Genomic DNA, 27,434 nt, shown 5'->3' with positions numbered 1-27,434 from the left:
TACCACAACCTTTCCCAAATAAGTCAGTGTCCCTCTCTTTCTTCATTACTCACAGACGAATGATTTCTATGAAAGATTATCCACCTCTTCTCAGGGAACAGGGAAAGAGAAGCACCAGGCCAGGCAACCCAGTGGGAAACGAGGAAGGGAAGATGGCAGCTTCTCAACCTCCGATCTCGTCCCCGTGTCTGTGCATGTCCAAATGAGAGATACAGCAGGCCAAAAGGATGGACAGAAAGAGAAGAGTCTTTTCCCATGATGATCTTTTGGGCTGAGCTGGCTTTCAGAAACCTGCTTTGTATTTCCCAAAGTCCTGTGAGTCCATGCTCTTATACAAGAGAAAAGAAGCACGGGGAGGTAGAACAGTTCATTCACTTTATTTGCAAAGACAGAAGGCGCAATCAGGTGTTCAGAGCCAAGGCTTTCAAGAACTGGAGACTGAACTTCAACTCCTAAATCCATACTCCTCAGCAGCACGTGGGTCTTTGGGAGCCAGGCAAGCTATGTGAGCTCAGGGCAATTGAAAATCAAGGTCACTTATGTTACAGTGTAACTTTGGGTTCCCAATTGTGTTTAAATTACAGTGTCTGCACCAAAGACCTTCCATAGCTCTACAAAGATGGAGGAGAAAACAGAGCATGTGGCAGAAATACCTACCAGTTGGCCATTTTTGTAGTCTTCTATTTTTCTGCTCCATAAGTTTCCATCAAACCCATTTATCTAATGGAATCCCATTATTTTAGTGAACAAGGGTTTGTTGGACTTGTGCACACCTTTGTGGTTCTATTGTCTTTAAGGGCATGTTTTCTTGCAAGATTATGGTGATGGAAGGAGAACAAAAATAAACAGTTAATATTTTGGGCCAATTCCACCGTTACTTCTGTTTTGTTTGAAAAGCGTTGCTCAGCAAAGACCATCTACCTCTACAATAAACTACAAATCATATGTTCTCCTTCTGCCCTTTATCTGCAACACATTATACCTCACAAACAACAGCGATAAATCCCTCTTGGGTTTGGGTGGGAAGTACATTAAAAAGAGCTGGGGGAGGGAATAACAGGGCATGGAGGGCTGGCTGGGGTAAACTTCATTTACTGGGCATCTATGACTCTATTTTACTCGGTGAGGTCAGGCACAGTGGCCTATGTTCATTAAAGAGCCAGTAAGCTTGCATCAAAACCAGAGCGTTAGTGTTCCTACAAAGAACTATGTTTATCCTCATGTTTATTAACGCTATCTCATGCTATTTGTGCTCAGCGATTGCTTGGGCGCTCATGCCCTGATGCGGCAATGACCTCCACACGGAGAGGCTTCAGCATACAACCACTTTTAAATCGCTTGCCAAAGAGTTTGTGATGGAGAATCAATACAGCTCCACTTGAGCCCAGGATCTCCTGCCTGGAGAAAAAGTTTTTTGCATCGCCTCTCGTCCTTGACATATTTTCAATAAACAACAAGCAGCACTATTTCTTGATAAAAAAAACTGTTAATGCCTGCAGAGTGTGGGCCTAGAGTTTAAGGTAAGTAATGTTTTGGTTGCAAGAATGATAATCATATATGTATATGGCAATTCAAACTGTAGTAAAGTGGAGAGGATGGCTGATTCTTCTCCAGTTTCAGCTCTCTATTGCACCTAAGATCAGGTAAACTGTCCTTAGGAGATGTTTGTCCCTCCACCATTATAGAAGGAACCTAATGGTCTTATTATAGGTCAGATACTTAAATTTTTGATGGCTAAAACCAGGAGTCCTAACCATGGTATCTTACAATAGGAAGGAGGTAAACCATACACCCAAAATTTGAGAATCCTAGGCAAAGGAGTCAGGAGTCCAGAACGTGCATGGAAAATAAATTCCATGGAGAACTGGGCTTTTAGCAGGACGTGCAAGGACAGCCTCACGGCAATAGCACACCACAGGGGTGGACATCCACCTCTGCAAGCAACGGACCTCAGAGATGGTCTGGGTTCATGTAAAATAACTCAGTCCTGCCATTAATTAGGCAGAGAAGGGTTTATTTTATTCTTTTTTAATCCCACATGGTTGCTGGAGCTAGTTCTGTTCGACCAATCCAGAAAATAAAGCAGTGGACCCACACTGAATCCTCTAGATCTTTTCTGACAATTCTGCAACAATTAGGCTAAAGGCATTCACAGACATTAATTCCCATTATATTCCACAGTTTATCTTGCCTCAGGAAAACAGATCGTGAGTATCCATGGACACACACAGAATTCAGTGCAACGATGGAGCAGCACTGGCAGTAGTAAAATTTAAATATTTGAAAACTCCTTCAAGCGCAGAAGTTTTACTAAGATTTAGATTATTTCCTGACTACTAAGAAATCCAACATTCTCTTGGTCTGGACTTCTGGCAAGAAATATAGCATATAAACTCACACAGCTACCTGTGCAGCCAAGCTGAGAGTATCATGTTTCTTTAGGAGAAAACAGCCTTGAATGAGCTTGAAATAGAGGTACTGACAGAAAGAAAAAGAATAGTCTTTTAAAAATCTGAATTTCTAGTGGTCTGAAACACAGATTAAGAGCGGAGTACAGAGATACTTTCAAAATATAATGTATTACAAAGGGTTATTTGTATACCGCAAACAAAGTAAATCCTGAAATGTGCTAAGGCAATGGATTTAATACTTTAGGAAGATGATAATGTACTAATGTTTAAAAAACAAACATGTCTTCTGTTGAATTAGATCCTTCTAATCCATGGTTTAGTAGTGCACATTGTTTCCTAAAAAGACCCCGAAGAATTAACTAGCACAATGCTTCCCTGGAAAACAGGCTTGCGCTTCTGTCCTTCAGCACACAACTTTGGTATTTACGCAATTCTAAGGAAACAGATAGAGATCTTTTCTGTGCCCAAACCTCAGAAAATGTTATTTTTTATTCTAAGAGGGAAACAGATTTTGCAAAAAGCCTCTTCCTGCAGTGGTCGAGCAGTCTCACACTTCACTGACAGGTTCTGCCCAGTTTGAAACCTGCCTTTTAGTAACCGAACTTCCCCAAGACCCTTCTGGCTGAACTAATATAGCTCTGCTCAGAGAAATCCGTTTGCTAGGAGAACAGGCAAAGACTTGTTACATTTTAAGGGAAAAATCTGAAAAAAAGGTCATTGCAGAACTGAGGTCTGCTCCATCCCTATCCTTCAGTTTACGGTTTTCCAAAGGAGGAGACCAGGTAACGATTCCTCCTTTCTTGGAAGGCACCAGGAGGAATTCACCTCCCAATACCTCTATTTTTGTTGTGGGTCCTGAGGTGCTGGGAGATTCTCAGCTTCAATTCATCCTTTTTTTTCATCTTTTTGCATTTAAGACATTTTGAAGCATTATTAAAAATATTAAACATAGGTCAAAGATTCATGCAGAGGTCTCTAGTTTTGGCTCCCAAACGCATGTTTGGATGCCCACTGCAGGGTGGCCTAATTATCAGTTGGGCTTAGCACCAACAAATCTCGCCAAGAAGCAGCACAATCTCCAGGCACGAAGAGCAGAGAAAACCAATTCACTTATTCCGGAGCCTAACCAGGAGTCAGAAACTGGGATACACCCAGTTGAAACATGACATTTGGGTAAAATACAGCAATCCCCTTGAGCTATGCAAGCAAATAGCCTTGCTTCTGGCAGGCACTGGGTGGTGGGCATGCTAAAGTGTATTTTTCTCCCAGAGCTTCCTTATCAACAGCTACTTTTTAAGAAAACTGGTGCTAAGATTCAGGTGAAGACTTTGGACTGCTCTGTGCTCAAAGTACGACAACAGCTCTTATAATAAAACTAAATTTAGGTAGAAAATTGAGAATGATACACTTGAGCTTTTTAAACATCCACCTCCCCTTGAGGCAAATGTACTGCATATACACTGAAAAAACCCCCCGAACCCTCTATCTGAGATATGATTTATATTGATCAGATAGATTTTTCTCCTAAAAATAATGAGTATTATACTAGGGAAGACTGCTATTCTATCATACTGCAAAATTAATAAGGTTTATTTTTAATAGTTTATTTTACAATAATGGAATTTCCTGTGCTAATTCTACACAAAAGGTACAAAAATAATCAATCTGTACTGCGACATTTGTACTGTACGGAGTGACATTCTGCATTTTCCACTGATCTGTTCCAACATGAAACATCCACTGCAATTCATTCTTCAGCAAACTGTCAGACCTTCCTATCCACCTACTGGTAGGGTTATTTTTGGATCATCCTGGAAGCAAATCACAGATATCTCAGTGGGTGTATTGGCCTCTAACAAAATGTCACGGTGGCAGACTTGCACTGCTGATTGGAGAAAAACGTATTGTACCGAACTGAACAAAAAGCAAATCTTCTAAGAATGATTATTTGAGCATTCTTTGCTGCTTCTTGGCTGAAATGTCTTGTATATTCTATAAAATACCTAACATTTTGACAATTGTGTTCACAACATGAATGCCTTCAAATAACAAAGACAATCTTTATGCTGTGTTAGTGGGTAGACAAAATAATGAACCGCGGATGCTAACTGTCCTTCACTGCTCCTAGCATGGGGAAAGAAAGAATTAGCTCTCACAGGACAAGCAGCGACTGTAATCAGTATGCTTCCTTTCTAATCTCCCCTTTTCAGATTACTGTAAACTCGACAGACTTTCTTCGTTGGGGTTGTTGTTCTTCAAAGTCAGCATCTGTCTGAAATGAATATTTTTAAACATTTTGCTTAGGAGAACTTTCTTTTTTTTTTAACATATAAGTAAATGGTTAAGTTCTGGTATAATATGGTAAAACCTGGACTCGGTTTGAAGATGCTGTTAAAGAAAAAAGTCTTACATTTTACTCTGACAGTATTTTTTGCTGAAAGATTTCTGCTTAGGTTTACGCAGCAGATAAACCTGAAAAGCTTTGTTACCAATGCATGAATAGCTAGCTTAGCTGTGAGAATAAATAATAGTTTAGAGAATCAAATAATCATGAAAATGTCATGGAAAAAAAAATCAAGGTTCCTAAGTCTGAAAGTGTATTAGCTTTTGGTTTAGCAATTCTATCCTTCCACAGCTCAGAAAAAAAGTTTTATTGAGTATGTTTATGCAGATAAATTTGGATGTATAATTACATGTCTCGTCTCTTGATTTGCACATAGAAGAGCTTTCCAACTGGCTATGGAAAACTCACCAAATGCATGAATTTTAAGACATAAATTGTAACAGGGGTGCAGAGGAATCTCCATCCTTGGCCATATTCAAAATTTGCCTGGACACGGCGTCAGTGACTTAGGCTCTAACTAGTTCTGCTTTGAGGAGGAGGCTGGACTGGAGCCCTCTGGAAGTGCCCTCCCACCTCCATGGCTCAGTGACTCTCATGTTACAGCATTAAGCAATTAAATTTGTGCAGCGATGCAAAAGGGCAAGACAACAAATTAAGTTGGTATCTGAACCCCAGCTTTCATATTTTTCCCATTTAGAGGACAAATTATGTTTGTTTAATATCAGCTTCTAAAAAGACTAGGAGCTTGGATAGCAATTCCACCAGGAAATTTTCACAGTGCTGTTCAACCTTGTAGCACCCACACAAGTCAGAGTAACTGTTGTTACTCTGGGGAAAATTAGGGTAGTGGGTCAATGGAGGCAAGTTAAAAGGCATCCAGCATTAGAGAAGGATGCTCTGAGCTCATATATCCTTCCCCTGCATCCACCTCCAGGGCTTACCACCACCCTCTGAATTAAGTGTAAATCATTGCAGTTCTGGAGTGGCAGCTCTGGGCAGGCTCTTCCCTCACCGATCCGTTTACGAGACGTGGCAAGGATATGCTCTGGAGGAGAGCGCAAAGTCCCCAGCACTCAGGTGAGATACGTCTTGCTACTTAAGAAATTTATGGTGTCGAGCTCTACGTCTGAGGTGGTCACTCCACATTCCCTTCAGTTAACGGGAAATACAGACCGCTAAGGCTCAGCCAAAAGGGAGCCTCGACAAACTAGCTTGGATAACGGCCACGTGTAGTCAAGTAAAATCTACCCCTAGCACAAATTCTTATGTTATTAAGTATTACAGTTGCATGCCTTTAAAACAGAGAAGTATTTATTCTGAGTGAGTGAAACGAAAAGAAATTGAAGAATTAATTAACTAAGTAGAGGTGATTAAAGTAAATAAAGGAAACAATTATCATATCAAAATAAAAGACAAGAAAGATGATTAAATGAGTCTTCAAAAGACCCGTGAGAAACTCATGAAAGACATAATATGCATTTACCTGGTTCGTATTCTTTCATGATTTCATTTTCATTTTTATTCACTACCATCTGATAATTGCAAGAAACAGTTACTTTAACCATGGGCAATTTAAACCATTTTAATTTTTTTTTCCAGGGCCAAGAGACAAAAGAACCTATTTATTGCCTGAGGGGATTTTTACTAAAATGAAAGCTTAATCTTTCATGTTTTTTAAGCAAAGGCTTTTAACAAATCATTTCTAACAATGCTGTAGGGAGAGCCTTCCATGGGTATGCAAAATTGAAATTATAAATTTACAATTACAAAAAAAATTAATAGTTTGGGGGATTGCATTGTCTCCGCTCTTTCTGAATGAATACTGTTTCAAGCTTAAGAGAAAGTATTTAGTACATGGAGGAGAATGACTGTCCTTAGACTTTCCCACAGTCAAAGCTATTTAGTAAATATACAGCATATATGAGAATAAGATCATTAGAGTTAAATTTGTTTGGAAATAAGTCACTGTATGAACCTTGAAGGAGTTTCATACAAGTTCAACAATGACTATTACCTGTGGAAAATCCTTTGTCCCTATGAACATATTGTGGTTGGAGACCAAACCTCCTCAAATGTCAGCTACCAATTTGGCGTTCTCCCCTGCTTGGCCTGTTTTCCTGTGCTGCTGATACATCCAAGTTGGTCTGAGCACCATCCCCGCTTAAATAATTTGATATATGCAGGGTCACTAGGTCACAGCTATGCAAAATTTAGCTAAAAGATGAATTTTAACTGAAATAATCACAAGTTGGGGTGTTTACAGCACACGTCTACAAAGGACAATGCAAGAGCTCTTGGCCAAAGACTGACTCCAACTTTAGGAGAGATATAGTTATATATGGGTAAAAACATGGGAATGAATTATCTGATTTGCTTGCAATGAGTTAAGGCATATTAGAAGCACATGTTTATGCTTAGCTCTGTTCAGTGCAGTATTTTTGCTTCAATGGGGTCAAGCAAGTGATTAAAATTAAGCAGGTACCTTTGCACTCTCCTACATTTGGGCAGCTTTCTGAATTGAGAAATGTTAATTTAATGCATTATCTGGAGAGACACAAACATTTCTTCCTGGGCTTAGTGCAGGCTTTGAAATCAGACAAAATAATTTACACTTATGAAACACAACAAACTGAAGTGTTCTATTAAAAGAAAACTAGACCAAAAAAATACCCTCAAGGTCTCCAACTATCCACATGTTGAAAGGCAGATTTAAATGTTTTCTGCTAACACATTTCAAGTCTTAATGGAAATACTTTGAGCTAATATGAAAAGCTTTATCGAACTAAATTCATTTTCCATAGAGCAGAGAAGAATCATTGAAGATATTATTCTGGTTTACAAAAATATTTAATAGGGTGGAGAATGTGGAACCTGGTAACAAAGGTTAAAATGAAGGACATTTTAACACAGATTGATTTTAGGTTGGTTGTGGAACACAAATACGTTAATGAACCTATTAAATATAGGCTTTCTCTTTGCTACACCAAGTTCATTAACATTAAAAATGTTTGCACTTGGCTACTAACTCTCTGTAAAGACTTTCAAAAGCGATAGGCTTTCTGAATGCACCATTTTAAATGCTAAACGTCTAGGATTTTTTGAAAATAATGCATCTTCAGCGCATCAGCCAAAATCATTAATCTCTTTGGAAAAACCTTGATGTCTGCTCTGAGGTACCATCCTGGGCACCTGCAGGCTGTTATCCCAGAGAAGTGTCTGCCAGCCCCATCAAAGCATCTCTCTAAGCACGTGCTTCTCCAAACTCAGACATCCACTAAAACCATGCATTTGCCCAAGCATGAGGCTTAAAAGTCATCAAGCCAGCCAGACTGGATAAGAAGATTGTGGAGGAGGAAAAGAAAGGGTAAAGAGGACCTTAAGTATGCATCCCACGGGTGGGCTAGCATGGTGAGGCAAAAAGCACACCAAAAACATGCTGTGCTCAATGTGCTGGTGCTCTTTTGCTCCAGGAGAGAGGTCATAGGGTAAGTCCACCTCCATCCATCCTGAGAAGACTTGTCACATAGCTCAAGGCATGCTGAGCATGCTTTGGGAGAACAGGCTACTCAGGCTTTTAATGGAAGCGAGAGCTCAAGTTTAAAGAAAATGGGCAAAACAAAATTATTTTCACCCAAGCTGCTTCCCAGAGCTGTTGAGACTGAATATAATTCTGAGGTCAACAAGAGGTCTACACCAAAACCAGGAAAATGCTGCCCAAGCTTAATATTTAGCCAAGCTGCCTTCCGTTTAACCTCCTCCCCAAACACACAATGAAAGCCTGATACGATGGGAACTGCTGGCCAGCTTTAACACTCGTTCCCAGTTCTATTGTGCACTGAAGACTGTTTTCCTTACTGATGAGCTTAAACCGTCTGCCATGAATTACTTTTTCATGGGGAATAAATACACACTTAAACAAGATTAAACACAAATGTTCTTTAGTGGTGTCTAAAATAATACGAATGTTTTTTTAGAACAGCAATAAACACACTTCACGATGCAAATAATTACACCCTGCAGCCTTTATCTAAAGATAAGCGGTCGGATTCTTGATTTAGCTACATCACTGTAAATCCAGAATAACGACCCTGAATTTCTCAATTTCTCCCTCCACTGATTCTGGAGATGAAGAAGTATTATTGTGTTCTGGATTTGCCCTGGTCTGAATGGCGAGGGTTTTGCAGACATGAGGCACACACTGCTGAAAGTCTCCACTATAGTAATGGAGGGATCACAGGTTCTGTCCTCATTCCCCCCAAAAATGTGTCCTCAGTTTAGGGTAATGAAGTCAGAATCTGCCTGCATTCTCCTCATGTGTTTGATACCACTTCCAAAACTGATTCTTAGTTGTCCCCAGAAGAAAGCTCTACTGAGGTGTCAGCAAGGAAAAGAGAAGGGAAAAAAAAGAGGATTGCACAAAAACTCAGGATGGGTGAAGGTAATTCATGCATGAAACGCTGGGAATCAGCGATCAGTATCTCAAGGATTAAAGAGAAATAACTCAGTTGATCTTTCTCGAGGATGAGAAGGATTTGCTCTCTGAAAAGCTAAATTTAGCCCAAGTGTGATTTTCTTGTGGGACTCTGCAAAATGGTTTGGTTAGGCTGAAATGAATCTGGAAAGCTGAACGTGCCATATTGGACCACTTGAAAAAATAGCCTGTTGTTTTCTTAAAAATAACAAAAAAAAATGCATTTGGCTATTAGAAAGGTCTCCAGAATTTACATGAGCACAGAGCTTAGGCACAACATGGAATCACAGTTTTGACTACCTTCCTCCCATTTTATTCTTGCTGCTGTATTTTGAAAGAAAGCGCTGCGCTCTTACCGGGACTTGTGAGGGCTCCCAGAGCACCGGTCGTTGTGGAGAGAGGATTTGCATTGGTGGTGGTAGCTGAGGTTTGGGCGGCGGCTGCTGCGGCTGCTAAAGTTGCCAAATTCTGTAATTGTAAAGCGTTCATGCCTGTGTGGAGAAGCAACAGGGTTAATTAAGAAATGCCATTTTCAAAAAAGCAAACTATTTTCAATGGACATAGAGCTTTGAAGGTACCTTGCCAACAGACTCAATCCTTCTTTTCACTCTCAAGACTTCTATAATCTGGGTACCACCTCTTACAGCCCCCAGGTAGCACCTCTCACCTCTCCACCTTGGAAGGGGGAGGATGTGAGAAAGGCACTGGCCTCCAGCTCAGGAAAATTAAATTTGGTTTCTGCCTCTTCTACAAGGGAACTGTAGAATTAAAAGTCATTTAAACTCTGCGTGAAGCTCAGGCACAATACTATTTCCTGACACAACAGGGGGTGTAAAGAAGATAACTAACATTTAAAACACATTCAAGATAGGGTCGTATAATTTGGATGAATATTAATTGTTTCCCGTGTCTCCTCTGAATGTCTCTGCTAATTCTACGTTGCACAGTAGTCAATAACTGTAATGATTTCTCTTTTGATGGTTCACTTCTAAAAACACATATGAACTAAGAGCATCAAATCAATATCAGACTGATCACTGAGCAGTCGTCACTGGACTGGGAGCTTTTAGGCCAAAAGCTCTGGATTACGATATTTATTATACTCAGTCATCTGCTGTTTTAGAAGACATGGGGAAGGTATACTCCATTTCAAAAGGGGACCTCCAAGAAATGCATTAGTTTAAAAAGCAAAAGTTTTAATTTAGAGGGCAATCAAAAAAGAGGGCAAACAATAAACAGAATTTATGTGAAACAGAAAAAAGAAGATTAAACAACAGCAAATGGCATTCATTTGACTTAAACCAGGTAGGCACGAGTTTGCCTCTTGGAGGCCTTCAAAAGTATCTACTTTTGTCCTTTGACTAGGCAAACTACTTAGGCACTTACTCGAAGGAGGACTGCTCCAGTAAGAGACTAAAATGCACTTAGATGCTTAAGAAATGTAAAATGTCAAAACAATTTCATAGTGTTTTTGTAGCTCTAATAATCTAAGTGTATACAAAATGCTAGTTTGTGGGAAGGGTAAAACCTTTTTAAGATCAATTGATAGAGCTAGAAAGACTACATGAGCTTTGGGGAATATCCATAGAAGAGTTTGAGTAAGTTGGCTGAGTATTAAAAAAAAAAAAAATCAGTGATGCTTGTGAAAACATCCTCACTGAATCGTACCTGTTCACTGAAAAGTTTTCAAGTTAAACCAGGCATAGGATTTGAAAACTCTTATGAAGTTCCTCCTCACCACTGATTTCAGGTAACTTTCTCTGAAACAGATTCATTAAAATATTGTTGCTTCCAAAACTTACTCTTAGACTCAGTAAATTTTTTTCTGAATGTTAGTTTGCCTGAGAGACATTACCTCTCCCTGAAAACTTTGCTTCTCAAACCAGGGAAACTTAGCAACTTGGAGAAAAGCTTTTAAGTACTGTATGAAATGAAGGAGAGAGATTTTCTAGGAGCTGCAAACTCCTACAATAAAGATGATTCAGTGAGGATGTTTTTGCAAGCATCACTTTGTATTTTTTTTTAAATACTCAGTCAACTCGCTCACTTTCTGACTAGATATGGAGCCTGGTGTGTAAAATGCTTTTTTCTTTTTTTTTTTCCCCATTAAGAACCCCCTCTTACTCCGAGGGTAAGACTCCAAAGATACTTCAAACACAATTTTAGGGACAGAGAAGACTGAGCTGAGGTCCTGCTCTTTGTGAAAAAGCAGAGTGGTCCTCAAAACGAGCTATGGGATCTGTTTCCCGTGGGATTGACATTTGGTCCTCAGGAAACCTTCTTTTACCTTCATCCTAAAAAGTATGAGTAATTCAGCAAAGAATGTCCAGCAAACCTTGCTGGTCTTGACTGAGGTCACACTTCATGCTGTTCTGCAATGCAATTAGTGGGGGATTTGATAAAGCGCTGGGCTTGCTCGCCACTACAGCACTGTGCTTTCTGTCACCCCCTGGTCAGCACTGATCAGAAGGATCAGTCATGATCAGCCCATATTTCTCCTGAGGTGAGGTTTCCATTCCTGACTTGGAAACGGCACACACTGGGGAGGCTTAAAGAACAGTGAACAAAAACACAGAGAATGGTCCTGGAAAACAGCTTCACCTACATGAAATCCCCCACACATCAGGAACTCACAAGGACCTCTCTCCAGAGCTCAGCAAACGGGTTTTGAAGCAATTCACTACTGCTTTACCTACTGCATTTTATCTGGCCAGCTCTGAACATGCACACAAAACAGCTGTCACGCCTGCGTGGATGCAAAACAAACACCTGCATTGCCTCATCCCATAACCCCCCCCCCCTTTTTTTTTTAATACCAGGACATTTTCCGTGGAAGCAAAAGACGAATCCATCAACTTGAAGAAGAGTTTCAAAACTAAAGGACTATCAACAAACGCAAGCTCTGCAGTGGCAGCATCCTCTCCCCACCCTGCATGTTTTACTGCAGAGGTGACTAAAAGAGAGTGGCCACCAACCAGCTCTGCAGATGTTAGGGGGTGTCAGCTACGGCGTCTTCACAAGAAAGCTCCTTCTGGTAGACAAACATGCAGAAGAGAAGTATACTGAGGAGCCCCACCGACCCGGGCACCTGAGTGCGGCTGCCGGCACGGGCTCAGCACGCCGTGGAGCTGAGGTTTATCACTTAATGGGCATCCTAAAGAATGTCTGCTGAAACATGTCACAGATAAGTCCTGTCATCACCATCTCACTTTCCACATTTTATCATCTCTGCTCCCTCTTTCTTGTCTTTTCCCACCAACTTGTCAAACGCATCAAAAATCCCACTTGCCAGGACACACTTGGAGGAGGGAAGCAAAATGCGCTGGAGCCCCAGACCCAGAAAGTACTTTGCTTCCAGATAGCGATTTTGGATCCACTGAACTTCAGCCAAGGTGTACTTCTGTGGGACTAATCTGCTCTCTTGTTTTCTCCTCTTTCACACTCTGTCTTCACACATTTCACATCCTACAGCTTTTTTCAAAACAGTCCCAAATCCCGGAGCAGAACTGGACCGAAAATGAGGAGATCGTTTTTATTTGAAAGTGCTGCTCGCTCAGCAAACGCACCTCTCTGAAGAAATGCAAATTGCTTAACACTGAAGATCAGCCTCATAGGCAGAGCTGCACATGAAAAATGAAAATCCCCCTGTAGGGAAAAAAACTTCTGGGTAAGAAATAACTCTTGATCTTCATGATGGAGACGATGTTGGGAATTAAAGTGAAATGATTAAAAAAAAAATAGAATCACAATACAGTTTGATTCCATTTTTAATAACATGTATTTACCAATGTGCTATCAGCTTGGCAAATATTCAAGATTGCAAGGAAATTCAACTTTCATTTTGTTATTTGGCAGATTAAAAAAACAATTAAATTATGTACAAAACAGATGCACAGTATGCCTTGCTTGAAACTTAAGATATAAAAAAAATTATTTATAAGGGTAGGGGCATGAAAATTTAATTTAATGTTCACCTTAGGTAATTTTGTGTCTTATTGTTCACAGCAATTACCATAAATCTACATATCAATAAGCAAGAACAGATGTCAGTTGTTACAAGTGCTTGCCAATCAGGCCTGTTAAAAAGTGACAGATGGATGGTTATAGAACATTCTCATAAGGCCTATTAGCACATTCGCAGGAAATTTTTGTAGTGCTGCACAGTCACAGATGCAGTGCTGTGAAAACACGGGTAAATCTGAGAGCATGAGATTTCCATTTTACAACTTCTTGTGCTGCCTCCGAAGCAAACTTTCATACAATAAAGCAATTTGCTGCGTTTTAGTGCCCGCAGCTTTTCTCCTGTGATAACTGTAAATTTGGAATTACTGGGCATTTGTGGAGGAGGCAGCAGAATTGTGAGTGGTTCCTAAAGACTTCTTAGGCTTCGTCAGATTTTGGGTTTCCAAAACTACAATAAAATTGTATTAGGAAATAGTTGAGATTCACTTGTGTTTCCATGCTCAACAAACTCCTAATAAAGGAAGGCATTGAATACGTTTTAGTAACTCTGTATTCACCAAGAACTTCATAATCAGTGGTGATGATCAGAGCCAAATGTTGCATAGATCCTAAGCAGTTTCCAGCAACTTGTCCTCTATAGTCACCTACCTTTTCTTCAGAAAATTTTATCCTTCTCAGCTATTAGGATTTATCCTTCTGATTTAAACCCTGCCTGTGGCAAGAAAAATTGTGGCTTAAGGTAAAATTTTTCATCTCTGGGCCAAAAAGCAACCATTTATTAACATTGATATTGGACAATCAGGAGGCTTATGTTAAAAAAAAGTGCATAAAGTCCTCGCGGACGGTGTTTGCAAGAATGTGACATTGCGGCCAGCAAAATCCTAAGTATCCCAACGGACGATGAGCAGTACCTCCACCAAACCACACACACTCTTCACCCAGGCGTAGAAAACCTGCTTATTTGCACAGTGCTTTTAAAATATCCTGACCACCTAGTGTCTGATTTAGCAAAGCTATTAAAACAATTTTAAACTGCAAGTCCCCACTTGATTCTGCTCTGTTGATCACATTATTTAAAAGTACGTGCTTAAGTCCAACTGCAAGTTTTAGCTACTGGTTTCAGCACATTTTTGAGTCATACATGCTCCTAACATGTTCCTGGCAAGGGATGTGCTTTTCTCAATCGAAATATTCCCAGTCCTAGCAGGAGAGATTCATCTGATCTAACTTTATCCAGCTAAAAGTTACTCACTCAGGCTCTCACTATAGTCAAAGGAGACAGAGTGGATGACTTAGCCAATCCTAAAATAGGCAGATTAACCCCACGAATTGCAGCCTGGAAATAACTCCCTCTTCACGGACATTACGGGGAGACTGGATGCTTAATTTCCTAATTGCAAACGTCACTGAGATGAATTCCACCGATGGAATAAAAAGTCTCTCTCGCCCCTTTTGCTGTTTGCAGAAAGCCCAGCCAGAGCTACGGAGCTCGTGCCTGGAGCCGGCCCAGCTCCACCTCAAGCACTTTCACCATTCCAATAAGCATGTGTTGTGAACCACCGAGCGCTGAACTCCCTCTCCAGGTGCCTCTCCTGCTCCTGGTAGCAGGCCTGAGAACGGACTCACTTCTTTCACACTCTGCCTCTACAAACGCTAAATGCAGCTTTTTAATTTATTATCTAAAACAATGCTAATTGTACGGGTTAAATTAAATAGGACTTTCAATGGAATTAGTGCTATGAAAGCTCAATGCTTCAGTCCCTGAGGTCAACATTTTCAAAACTGGTAGTTATCTTTAAGAAACAGTTATCTCCCTTGAGCTGGAAACAGTTTCTCAGTGACCTTTACTTTTAATACGATATCCTTTAAGAGGTCATAGCAGGAGAAAACTTCTTTCAGCATGGCTCATGGCTCCACTGGAACGAAGCCACCTAAGAGTCTAAGGATGCAAAGGATCCTTGGGCCAATGCAGAAATGCAGAGCTTTTCTGCAGATGGTCCTGGCTTCCAACTGGTCCCTCCAGATCCACTGAGCCAATCTCACAATTAGAGAGAAATATTCAGAAAGCAGAACCTTGTGGAGTTTCTCTCACCCATCTGCTCCTACAGACTCTGCAGCAGGAGGAAATCTGGCTTGGGTAATAGAAGAGGGGTGAAGTGGATTGAACAGGAGTCAGAACAGGCCAGAAGACCAACCCGACATGCAACCAATCTGCAAGGGAGCTTGGAAAGGACTGGAATAAAACACACTCTGGAAGAAATATAAAAAGATCCAGCTGTACAGGGTTTATGGAGCTGAAATCTACAGCAAGAAAAGCCAAAAGCATGCATACTCCTCTTGCGTGAGTTCAGAGAGCAAAGTGTACTCCTTGTTCACTGACTTTAATAGAGCCCTTTGTGCCTGTTGTTGGTACTGAACAGTCACGCACGTAGCAAGCGGTCACGTGCATGCCCTAACACTTATTCCTGCCAAAACATTTAAAACTACTTCGATGGACAAGAGAAAACCTTCACAGATAAGATATTCTGGGGCACTGCAACTTTCTACAGCAGCCCAATGCAATACAAACCCTCTCTGTTTATCCTGCCTGTACAGCACTTTCCAGGTTCTTCTTAAACAGGCAGGTTGGCCTAAATCACTGCAGCGTTTAGGCGCGGATTCAGTGCCAGCCAAATTCAATAGAAACACTCAGTGACATTAATCACCCCTGAACTAAGCCTTCCATGCATTTTGTATATACGCAAAGGAGGAATGCTTTTGGCTTGAAAGGTTGCTAGCGCTTATAATGTGGCTTGTATCGTCTTTTTAAATAAGACAATCAAATCACATAATGCAATTCACCCACGTTATTAGCCTTCCCCAAAGACACAGCACAGGCCAGATGCGGAGGCTTGAGAGGCGTTCAAGAGAGAACACTGCTTTTAAATTAGCATGAGGAGATATCTGCGGAGGGGAAGGAAGAGCGAGGAAGTATTCCCTATAAAATATGTGCTAGATGTGTTTGTGTGATTTACAAAGCTCAGTAAGGCAGAGTTTGGCAAGGACAGGGTTAGCTCCGGTAACCAGCACCGCAGGATTATTACACTAGCAAAGACAACATTGCCAACTCTCCCAACTTTATTACTGCTCTTGACATATTACACTGTTTTCTTCAGCTTGGTTCCTGAAATAAGAGTGATTTCATGAAAATCACACTTTTCAATAAAAATGAGAAAACTGGTCAATGGAGGGCAGAACCTTAAGGCTTGGAAACCTAAACAGCAAACTACTACTTTTGGTCTCTCAGATTTGAATATCTCACAAATTTTAGTCAAGCTGGTTTTCCCACACACTTGGACTTTACACACATTTAGGAACACCAGGCAAAAGTGATACCAGACATCTAGTAGGGCCAGTGGGCTCCTACGGGAAGGGCAGCGCTTCCTTCTGGAGCTGACGTTCTGCAGGTTCAAGGTCAGTACCTTAGGGAGTTCTTGAGAAATAAACACTTAAAGATGTGAAGGCCCCTGATTTTGGCCAAGGAGGTGGTGACATTACCAACACCGGTTTAGCAACCATGACTTGAGTGGGACCAGGTACCCAGGAGCTTTGTAGGATTAGAGGCCTGGCACAGAAGACTTCAAAGATCCAAGTTTGAACCCTCAACACACTGCACATGTTTGAATAAGTTCTTAAATGTGGAGCTACCCAAGCATGCCAATTCTGCTACCGCGTATATAGAAGAATGCCCAGCCCTCCCTGTTAAATTCAGCACTAAAAGAGGTACAAATATCTGGCGGCAAACAATTTTTTAGCACAAAGAAGCTGCAGGCTTCACGGATGGAGCTTATACGGCATCTTGCTTAATTGTGTCTAGAGTTTATTCCTCATTCTGAGATATTGTATTGATATGTAATCCTTCCATAATATGGAACTGTGTGTTAAACTAATTTTTATAAAATGAATGTATACAGCTTAAGTTAAAAAAATTAGGGCTTTTATGCTACCTTCAGGACTGTGAAGACAAACATTCAAGGATGCTTTCAGCGGGTAATGCAACAACTTGCTGCAGACATATGAGTATTTTCTGTTCCCTTCATAAACTTAACGTATGAATCTTCATTACTAGGTGCACAGCATAACATAGCACTGCAGAGAGAAGTCTGGGATAATTTATGATTTCTGAGGCAAGGACATGAACTCTCTGTCTTAATGAAGAAATAGCGCTTAGTCTTTTGCACCTTCATGTAGGGCTGTAGCTTAGAGAGAAGTTTAATATCACTAATTTGACCTTGGACATCAAGGTTGAAGGGTTACATGTTTTGGGGAAAGAAAGAAGCACTTCTGATAATATGAACATAAAATAAAAAAATGTATGTTCCAGGAGACAAACACAGTCATTATATTATCCAATACACGACCACATTAACAATCTAATTTTTAGTTAAAAGGTACATCCTTCAAGTAAAAATGACATGCCATTATGATTTCTTAAGATGATTTTCTTCTGGTCTCAAGACCATATGATTTTCAGAGGATAAATCACATAGCGGCTTGAGAGCCCATCCTAAAATTACTTGATGAAAACCCTTCATTTCAAAGCTGAACCTACACCAACAGTGAGAACTGAGCAACAGAAAACTTCTAATGCGCAAGTAACGCAAGGGAGACCACATTATTTTTTTCTTAGTGTCTCAATTCTTTCATTTTGTAGCCCTAACCAAATATGAAAACATTAAACACAATCTTTGAGCTCAGAGCCATTTCCAGGACTGCTGAGCGTAAAACTGTTACTGAACAGCTCTGTTCTGTTTATCATATTAAGATACACTTTTTTTGATGAAAAAAATGCTAGATTGCAAGTGTAACATAATAGAACCAGCAAGCGCTGCCAGCAGGTCTCAGGAAGAGCGAATAATTCAGAGATATTGTCATCTGTAGGCCAATTTATATTGTCAGACAGCAGGTTCACATTAGTCTCTGATGTCACTGCAATAATGGCATAATATAACAACTGAGCAAAGAATACCTGTGGGGTATAGCTATACTGTGGGGTATAGCTACCCTTGTTAAAATATTGCAAGATTCATTCAAAGCCGAGCCAGAAAGAAGCAAAAGGCTAGGATTAAAAGCGGGTGAAAATGCTGTTCACACAGACTTCTGAATATTTTAGCCCTTGTTTTGCGATGATGAAGCAAGCACAATGCTGTAATTCATTGATGCAGTGGGTTCATGATTAAAATAAACTAACGTAGCAATTTGGGGGCTTTATGCGTCCCCTTTTCTTTTTTCTCCCCCCCCCCCCCCGCTTTCCTGTAAAAAAGAAAAAAGGCTTTTTAACAGTTTCTCGCGGCAGGCATAATGTGCATCTGCGCTCTGATTTACTGCACATGCTGCCTTCTCTAGCATCATGTTAAGTTAGGGTATCAGCATGGTAGGTCACACAGTGGGAGCGACCTTTTGCTAATCACTACACATCAGTTACTACTGGCACACAGCTCATTACTAAGAAACCTTCCAACTAGCTGGCTTTCAAATACGCTTGCACTTTGATTTTTTTCTCCCCCGTTCTTTCTTTCTTTCTTTCTTTCTTTTTTTTCTCCCAGACTAAAGCTTATACTTTTACATAAAAGCCTCTGTTGTGTAATTTTGTCAGCTAGGGCTCTGAAGTCAAAAAGGCACCCAGTTAATTTTCTGTGATTATAAAAGCAGCTTGGAAACTCATACCAAAGGTAGGCCTATAATCTTGGGTTTCATTAAAAAGGTCAGAACATTTTTACTTATCACCTATTATTAAAATGTTTGAGGGCTGCTGTTAATTTGATTTTTTCGGGACCCTGAAGTCTCCCTGGAAATCAGAGTGTAATCTGGCTGGTGCTTTCCTGACACTTTTCAGAGACCAGCATACAGCTGTGGGGACTAAGAGCTCCCCTGCACTTTGCGGCTGAGTACTTTGGACAAATGGCAGGTGACTAATGCAAGACAAACTGTTTGTGCAACCTGGGAGCACCGGGTTTAATTTCAGTTTCTGAAGGCGGGGAGAAAGTGTTTCTACCGACGCTGAACTGCGCGCTGTCCCCTGCCAATAGATCTGCCGCGTTTAACGCACGGCTCCCCCCACCCCCCGACCGTGTGATTATTAGAGGTACAGAATTCAACAGCAGAAGAATATAAAACGTAGCTGGAGCAAAACGAAATGGTTTTTAACTTACCAGCCATTTGCTGAATGCCGCTGAAGGCACCCAAGTTACTGGAGGAAGTTGCTTGCTGCAGAAGCTGCAAATTAACAACAATAACACAGCAATCTATGTGCTGTTAAGATAACAAATGAAGATAAAACTAAAATGAGCTATCATTTTACATTTGCAGCCTTTATGCTTTCCTTTACATTTATATAGTCTCTTGCTTCTGTCTATTGTTGGAATGAACATCCCTAGAGTCAGTGCTGTAAATCCATATTAATGTCTAATCTCTATTAAGAAACACAGAGACACAAGGGAAACTCAATAACATTGCTGCTTTAAAACAATTAATCAATTTATTCTTTTTAACAACCAGGTGTTAAATCTATTTAAACCAACATAGCGTGACTAATTACAACCCTCTGTAGTCTAGTAGTTACCATAACTCATCTCTGTCAATCACAGTCCATTCTCTCCTACCCCCCCGAATTCAGGTTTTTCTTTCTTATCTTTGTGAATCAAGCACATAGATACACATTAGACTGCTACTAGTATATTATAATTTAGCCTACCTCAGTATTAATTAGCTTACCTCAATATCAATATATATTTTTAATTGCTAGGTAAATTAAGGTTTATCATATTAGATAACTACACCGATGCACTGCGTGCATACCGATGATGTATTTGTGCATGCACACTGCATTTACGGACACAGCTATTTGTCTATCTCAGAACCTTCAGCTAGTCCCCCAAATGATCAAAAAGCTGCTAAAATGGACCACCTCATTCCACGGTCACCAACGGCAGGACCTCCCTTGCAGGGGGGCTGCAGGGGATTCTCTGCAATCCAGGACCTGCGACTCTCAGCTGGGTCTTTCAGATTCCTCCACTGGGGGCAGGAGCTAGCACTTGTGTTTCGTGTTATAAAAGGGCCAAAGAATATATAATTTTAAATGCATGACATTACTTTCCTCTGCCCTCTTCACAGTCCCTGAAAGGTAGTACCAACTAGGCATATTTAGCACTGATAGCATCGTGTTTTAATATGAAAGCTGTACAGCATTTTAGAAAAATTATAAATGAGTATTTCCAATCAAACTGTATAAAATTAGAGGACTAAGTCACACCACCGTCCCCAGTTTAGAGCCTGTATCACAAAGACATGTACAGTGTTCAGCTACCCATCTGTCCTCCGTTTGTTGGTTCTTTTCAAGGAAGAACTTAAAATTTTATGCCAGCTATAAAAACTGCAATGTAATGTTCAAAACAACAATAAAATCAATGGGATCAAACTTTATTTTTCAGCATGACTAAGATTTAAATGTGTGCCTTGGGCTGCACTGACACATCTTGAAAAATTTATTTAACTTCTATTCCCTTGTATTTATTTTTAGATCATGCTACGAATGTACTGATCATTTTATTTAGAAGACATGCTATATGTCCTGGAGAATGAAGTGTTATATTGCAGGCTGTTCACTACCGCTTTACCACAGTTTCTAAAATAAATACAGAATCGTGTGCCACCACCTTTGGAAGGAACTTACAGCTAGATATTGTGGTGTGAGTCCTCCCAGACCTGTGAGGTTTCCCCATGTGGCAGTATTGAGCTGCTGCATCTGCTGCGCCAACTGCTGCTGCAAGCGCCGCTGCTCCTTGTCCTTCTGGGTATCGGCAAACTTCACCACGATCGGCGAAGAGCAGCCCTGTGGTAGGACAGACGGGGAAACGGAGGCGTTACACCACATGCACTCACCCCCGGGCTCCCGGAGGGCCGCTCACCCTCCCTCAGCGGTCAGTTTTTATGGTGGGCTGCAAGGATGGAGATTTTTCAGCTTCTTAGGGAGAAGAGGCCATGGAGGAATTATCGACTCTCCAGAAAGAGCACTGCTGCTCAGACAGTTCACCCACCTGTGGTCCGCTCCCAGGCACACTTCGCGTCCTGGAGACGTGACCCAAGGTGCTAGCTCTGGTGGTGGCCCCCCATTCCCTACTGCCACCTTTCCCAGCAATTCTTCTATAAGCCTCTCGTTACATGATATGGGGGGGCTGCAAGACACCTTGGGAAATAAGGAGGCTGTAAGTAAGAACTAGCAGTCTGCTCTGCAGTCTCCTCCTCAACCCTGCCTGAGAGGCCTCCGGAAAGCGGCAGCAGGCCAGGGACCATGTGGCCTGTGGAGATCAACTGGATACTGGCCTTGGACTTCAGGCTGGGGGGCAAAGTCACAGAGAGAGAAGGAGACACAAGAATGTGAAAGACGTCTCTGTTGTTCTCACTCTGCTTTTTTTTTTTCTTTTTGCTAGCAAATGTTTTTATATGTTAACCTTTCAAGTCTTCATTTTTCTTAAATCAGGGAGCAAAGTAGATACCATAATGATCCAGTTCTGCAAATTAATGCAAGCATCTCATGAGTCATAGAAGTTGTCAATCCATTTCAGTATTTCATACGGCTTTCCAACTTCATAGGATGCAGTGAATAACTTTCCCCACCCCAACAAGCTTTGTTATACTAATTTCTTGTCTAACTTCAATCTGACAACAACGGCAGGAACAAAAGATGACTCAGATCCCCAAAACACAGCTGAATTTCAGCCAGAACGTGCAGTGTGGGATGGGGAGGGGATTTATGCTTAGCCTGATTCTCTCTGTGGCTGCTCTCACAGCACTGTGAGCATCTTCAGAAAATTCCTGTCCTCTACCGTCTACAAAGAGCAGCTGTGCACCTCTCTGCAGAACCTCATGCCGGGACAAATGATAAGAACGTGCACCATCAACAGAGGAAAGGATGAAGTAAACCCCTATAACAATAATAATGTCTCTTGTATGAAGATCTCCCATCAATAGTGTTCCTTCTGCATTATCTTAGAAAATCATCACTTGTGATTTAGTATTCCACCTCCAATTCTTCTCTTGTACTTCTCATTCTAAAAATGTTTCAGGGAGGAAGCAGGGAGATACATAACTTCAGCAATCAAATAAAGACTATGAAGGAGTCGGCTTGCTACACAATTGCCTCTCTCCAGTGATTTTTATACTAATACTAAACACAAGACTCTTTTTTAAAAGAAAAAGGGGGGAAAAAAGAAGAGGGAGTCAGGGTGGAGGCTGTGAGAGAGATTTTTCTCGTTTAGCTAATAAAAAAACCCAAGTTTGTATTCTATTAAATATAAGCTTTGGTAGCACTGAGCTAAGGGCAATCAGAACTTCCTGCTCGCTACCTGCAGAAATGTGAGAATCGAGTTGATAACAAAAGAAATAGAAGTGAATTTCAAAGGAAGAAATACTATATAGGTATTTCGGTTCTCAGTTCAGCAGCTCAGTACTCAACACTACAGCTGACATCATATTTATGAATGCTTAAATGTCAGTGAATTGTATAAAAACAGTATCTCTGCAATTTATGAATCTATAATTCATTTTTTCACTGTCTGCTCTGTATTTCATCTCTTCATCATTTTCAAGAGAGCAAACATTCTGAAGACTCAAGTTATATGTAGCAAGTGGCTCTGTATGAGAAAAGGGTTGTTATTGTTGCATCAATTTTACTCCATGATAACAAATAAGCATCTTCTACTGGTGCTGCATTTGAATGCCTTAAACAAACAACAAAAAAAATCCCACCGAAATGAGTTAAAAGAGTAAAAACTCAGAGCGGCAATTATGTTTTTAAAATCGGTGGATTTAATCACTGGATCAGCGGATTTAATTCTCGGAGACACGTGTTCACCTGAACACTAACAGCCCCACTGTTTTGCCTCCTTGGCCCGCTTTGAAAATGCGTCTTGGCCAAAGAACTGAAAACACTGAGATCAGAAAAAAAAGTCTCTTCAGCAATTGAGCTGAAATTCGACTGCATAATGCATATTCTTCCCTCTTTTTTTTTTTTTTTTTTTTTTTTTTTTGTGCATTAAACATGAAACAAATTGTTCCGGGACCACTGTTTCAGGCTGACTGCCCAGATTTAACACTAGTTAACCCAAATTAACTTTTCACTAGCAGAGCCTGCAAAAAATGTTTGCCTAAAGAAGGATTTCTGTCTTAATCTCTCCTATCCTCTCTCTCAAGAGGAACCTCCCAGCACATCAGCAAGGAGCATCTCAATGGCTTGGTGTGTCCATCCCGTTCAGGGCCATTTTTGGAGCGGGAGAAGGTGCACTGCTTCCCTCAAAGAAGGGGCGCTCAGCCTGAGCTTTACTGGCACAAAGATGCCCAAAGCGCAAAATATTCGTGACCGCCTTGCCGATTTGGGGGTCCCCTCGATGGTGACTTTAAAGATGTTGAGAAGTGCTTTGCTCCAAGGGTAACTACGCTACAGGGCTGAATTCAACAGGAGTACTGCATAAGACAGGGACTGAGCTTCTCTCTTTAATTTTAAGCTCTTCTGAGGTGCAGCTGTGTGAAATTCTGTTTGCTAGGCAGAAAAATACATTAAAACACGTGGAAAAATAGAGGTGCAACACTATTACCAACGAACATTTTGCTTTTACTTGGAATCGAACCTCAGAAAAATATATAGATCTGAATTAAGCAGCGTGTGGCAGACGGATATACTAGTTCAGAGCCTCAGAGAGGCAGCTTTTTCTTTCAACATATACGGTCGAGGCTGCACGTACTGCGTAACATCAGCTTGCTAGCACAGACAACCTCCAACCATCCTCCTCTCTTTGGAGGACTCTCCTCCACCACTGTACACTCGGGCTCTAAAAAATGCATTGCACTGAAAAGCAAACACATCGATTATAAAAATCAAGCTCAACCAAATGCGGACGCTGGTGCTCGGAAAGACAGCGGCTTGGCAACGCCGATCCCGTCACTCGTCGGAAACGCACAGGAGACAGTCGGGGCGTTTTCATGCACTCTCTTTGGTAATTTTTTTTAAACTTTTGTGGATTTTTTTTGTTGTTTTTTTTTTTGGGGGGGGGAAGGGGGTGTTTCTCTCCTCCTTCTCCTCTCTCCGCCCTCCCGCCGCCCGGGACACGCAGCGGCTCAACGACATGACGCAATAATGATTGCTTGGCGCCCACCATGCTTTGGGAGACTAGGGCATTGCGGAGGAGGAGAAAATAAATATACAGAGTGAAAAATAAAGTTACTGAGGGAGGGGGAGGGAAAAAGAAAAAAAGGAAATCGAAAGGTCCTGGCGTAAAAAAAATAAATAAAATAAAATAAAGAGAAACAAGTGCACATAACATCAATGCCACCTCTGAGAGAAATCATCACTACACGAAGATACAGTATACATAATACAGTATAACATGCACTCTCCAGTGATAAGCTAGAAGAGCCAGCGTAAAGTAAAGGCTTCATACTGGTGCGGGGGGTGTTATTTATTTATTAAATTAATTAATATTTTTTTGGTTCTTTTTTTTTGTTTTTTTTTTTGGGGGGGGGAGGGTGGGGAGCAAAATTCGGAAAGACCATGACAAAAATCACAGACTGAAAAAAGCTCGGAGGCCGCCGGGGCGTTCGGCCCGCGCGGCCCACGGCGGCCGAGCTCTTCGGAGCGTCCTCCCAGCGCGGCGCAGCCCAGGACGCTTAAAAACCTCTCTTGAAAAGAAAACTAAAGGGTGTCTTTTTTTCTTTTTTTTTGTGGGGGTGGGGAGGGGGTGGTGGTGACGGTGGTTAAGAGAAAAGGTGATTTTCTCTCCCGCGCGGCTGGGGAGCGGGAGGCGCCGCGTTCCCGTCCGCCACGGCAGGGCTGCGTTCGCCCGCGGGTCGCTCGAGAAAACCGTGTCTCCCCGCGGGAGGCCGAGCGGGCTGGCCGGGTGGGGGTAAAAAGGAGAAAAAAGAAACAGGGAATAATAATTAATAATAATAATAATTATATATATATATATATATATACACACACACATATATATATATAAAAAGGTTAAATCTGTGATTGTCATGCGTCTGATCAGGTCCAGGAGAGCATGGCTTTACCATTCGCAATCATTTGCACAAAGAAAACAAAGAAAGGGCAAATGATACAGTACTGTACCTCCATGGTCTGAGACTGGTGCATGGCTTTGATTGCATTCTGTGCCATTGCCCTTGTAGAAAATGTGACAAACGCACAGCCTGTGGGAACAAGGGGACAGGGAGCAGGAAAGACAAAAAACAACAAGACAAAAGGGTTGGACGCTTGTTAAACCAACACAGTCTACGAGAACGGCCACAAGACGACACTGTTCTCAGTAGTACATAAAAAATAAACAACTTCTCTAGTTTATTTATCGACAGTGCTGACTTGCTAATCTGACCATAGATGGAAGGAAAAAAAAAATAGGTGGGGATGGAGGAAGAGAAATGGTTGGCTTTTTTCTTCAATTTGTTCTTTTTTTTTTTTTTTTTTTTGGTTTTTGTTCTTTAGCCACAGGGTTTGAAATAAGTGAGGCCTTTGCGTACAGTTTGGACTGCAGCACTTGATCGGTTCAGGCCATGCATTAACAGCTAGGTCTTTTGTGCAGGCAAATTTTGGAGAGCAAATACATGACTGGCATCACTGGCGACTGAACTGAGAATTTAAGAAGAATCCATAAGGTCACCTAGGAAACGCAGTAGGGCACCAAGAGCAACCCCACGAATGAGGAGGAGGAAAGCCCCACTGTGTATTTACTCTGCAACTAACTCCAGAAAGACTCAGACAAAACTCAGTAACGTAGGTGGACTCTCAGCATGTAAGAAAATAGCATATTTCAAAATAGAAATCTTTTGGGCTTTTTGTTTCTCAGGAGTCCTGGGCGCACGGGTAACTCCTTGAAAGCTGCCACCAACTTTAACAATTCTGAAGCTACATGCTGAATAACTGAGAAATCACTTTTTCTCCCTATTCAAATCATAAAAAAGCCAGCAGGCTAATGCCCGGGCTATTTTCCCACTTTTTCCACTCTTTTACTATTGTCAGTCATACCTACAGTGGGCAGGGGAGAGGGCAGCTTTTTAGTGCATGACTCACTGCCCTTCTAACTAATAAGAACACTGCTTTCTGAAAATTTACATTTTGTTCTTCGTGCACCCTTGGGCATCTTAAAGAAAAAGGCTGTGAAATTAATGCAGATTCAGGCTGATTTTGTAATAATACCATGGCACACTAAAAGCTTAGCTAACGCAACACAGACTTATTTCACTTGTGATCTCTAATGACTTTAAAAGTGCATTGATTTTCAGCTCCCTTAGCCTTGCACAGTTTGAACTTAGGTTTCAGAGAATAATTTGGTGTTCCACTCAATTTCCTCAAAACATTATTATTATTACTACTTAAAAGATTTCCAAATGAAGCAAATCTAAGCACTGAGAGACTAAAGCATATTGTCATTTGAGAGCTAATGCATGAAAGCTACATTCTGGCATCAAAAATGCAATATTGTTGCCCCTGTGGCCAATGGGCAAAATAAACCATTTTGCAATCCAACAAGCAACAGATTGTTTGGTTTGTGTAAATCAATTTGAGGCATAAAGTATTTTTTTTTTTTTTTTGCTCCGTGTGTACCTGGTAAGATTATCAAGTCAAGACTGTATTCACATTTTAATCAAACAACAGTAAGAGAAAGCAATGCCTGATCATTACCCAAAAGCACTACATCTAATCATGAAAATAAAGTCAATGCATTTTTGCATCATGCGGTATTTTTCTTTTTAAGGTAAAGGCCCTTGATACAAGGGAACCTAAGCTGGATTATACATCTCTGACTGGCAGGTCAGCGTAATAAAAATGACCTGCGTGCTTCACGTGACACTGCACGTATTTCTCAGATAACGAAACAACTGCCGATGTCTTACTACTGTTTAGACACGCTACGTGCTGCTACTACTGTTAATCAGAGACAAATGTTTTGTCAAAGGAAACGATGTAACGAACAGCTTTCTATAAGGCATTCTAGACAAAATGTGTAGGAGAATGGTAAATAAGCCACAGTACCTCGGCTAGATTCCACATTGCTGCTGTGCACTAAAATTAAAGAGGCCCAAGTTTACCGTCAGTCTCAAAGTAATCTCTCTTAAAAGACATTTCACTTATTAACAGAGGAAATAACACCGAAGGTTTTCATTTCTTGTCTTGCGACTCCAAAGGGAGATGAGCACAAATAAGAGCTAT

At 41.0% G+C, this 27,434-nt stretch overlaps 1 protein-coding gene across 6 annotated transcripts in view; it reads right to left on the bottom strand.

Moving 5' to 3' along the window:
• CELF2 (CUGBP Elav-like family member 2) overlaps window positions 1–27,434 on the bottom strand; it is a 206,060-nt gene that overhangs the window by 23,262 nt on the left and 155,364 nt on the right. For all 6 annotated transcript variants that reach the window (XM_062580586.1, XM_062580593.1, XM_062580617.1 and 3 more), the window contains exons 6-9: window positions 25,338–25,417; window positions 20,901–21,059; window positions 19,381–19,444; window positions 9,583–9,717 (exon numbers count right to left, since the gene is read on the bottom strand). In XM_062580586.1, the coding sequence (XP_062436570.1) occupies window positions 9,583–9,717; window positions 19,381–19,444; window positions 20,901–21,059; window positions 25,338–25,417 (438 nt within the window). The remainder of the gene's footprint in view (window positions 1–9,582; window positions 9,718–19,380; window positions 19,445–20,900; window positions 21,060–25,337; window positions 25,418–27,434) is intronic.

This window comes from Rhea pennata, chromosome 1 (assembly GCF_028389875.1).
Source record: "Rhea pennata isolate bPtePen1 chromosome 1, bPtePen1.pri, whole genome shotgun sequence".
In the NCBI taxonomy this organism is placed as follows: Eukaryota; Metazoa; Chordata; class Aves; order Rheiformes; family Rheidae; genus Rhea; species Rhea pennata.
Note: the sequence above shows the minus strand (reverse complement) of the source record. Positions and strands in the feature narration are given on the sequence as shown.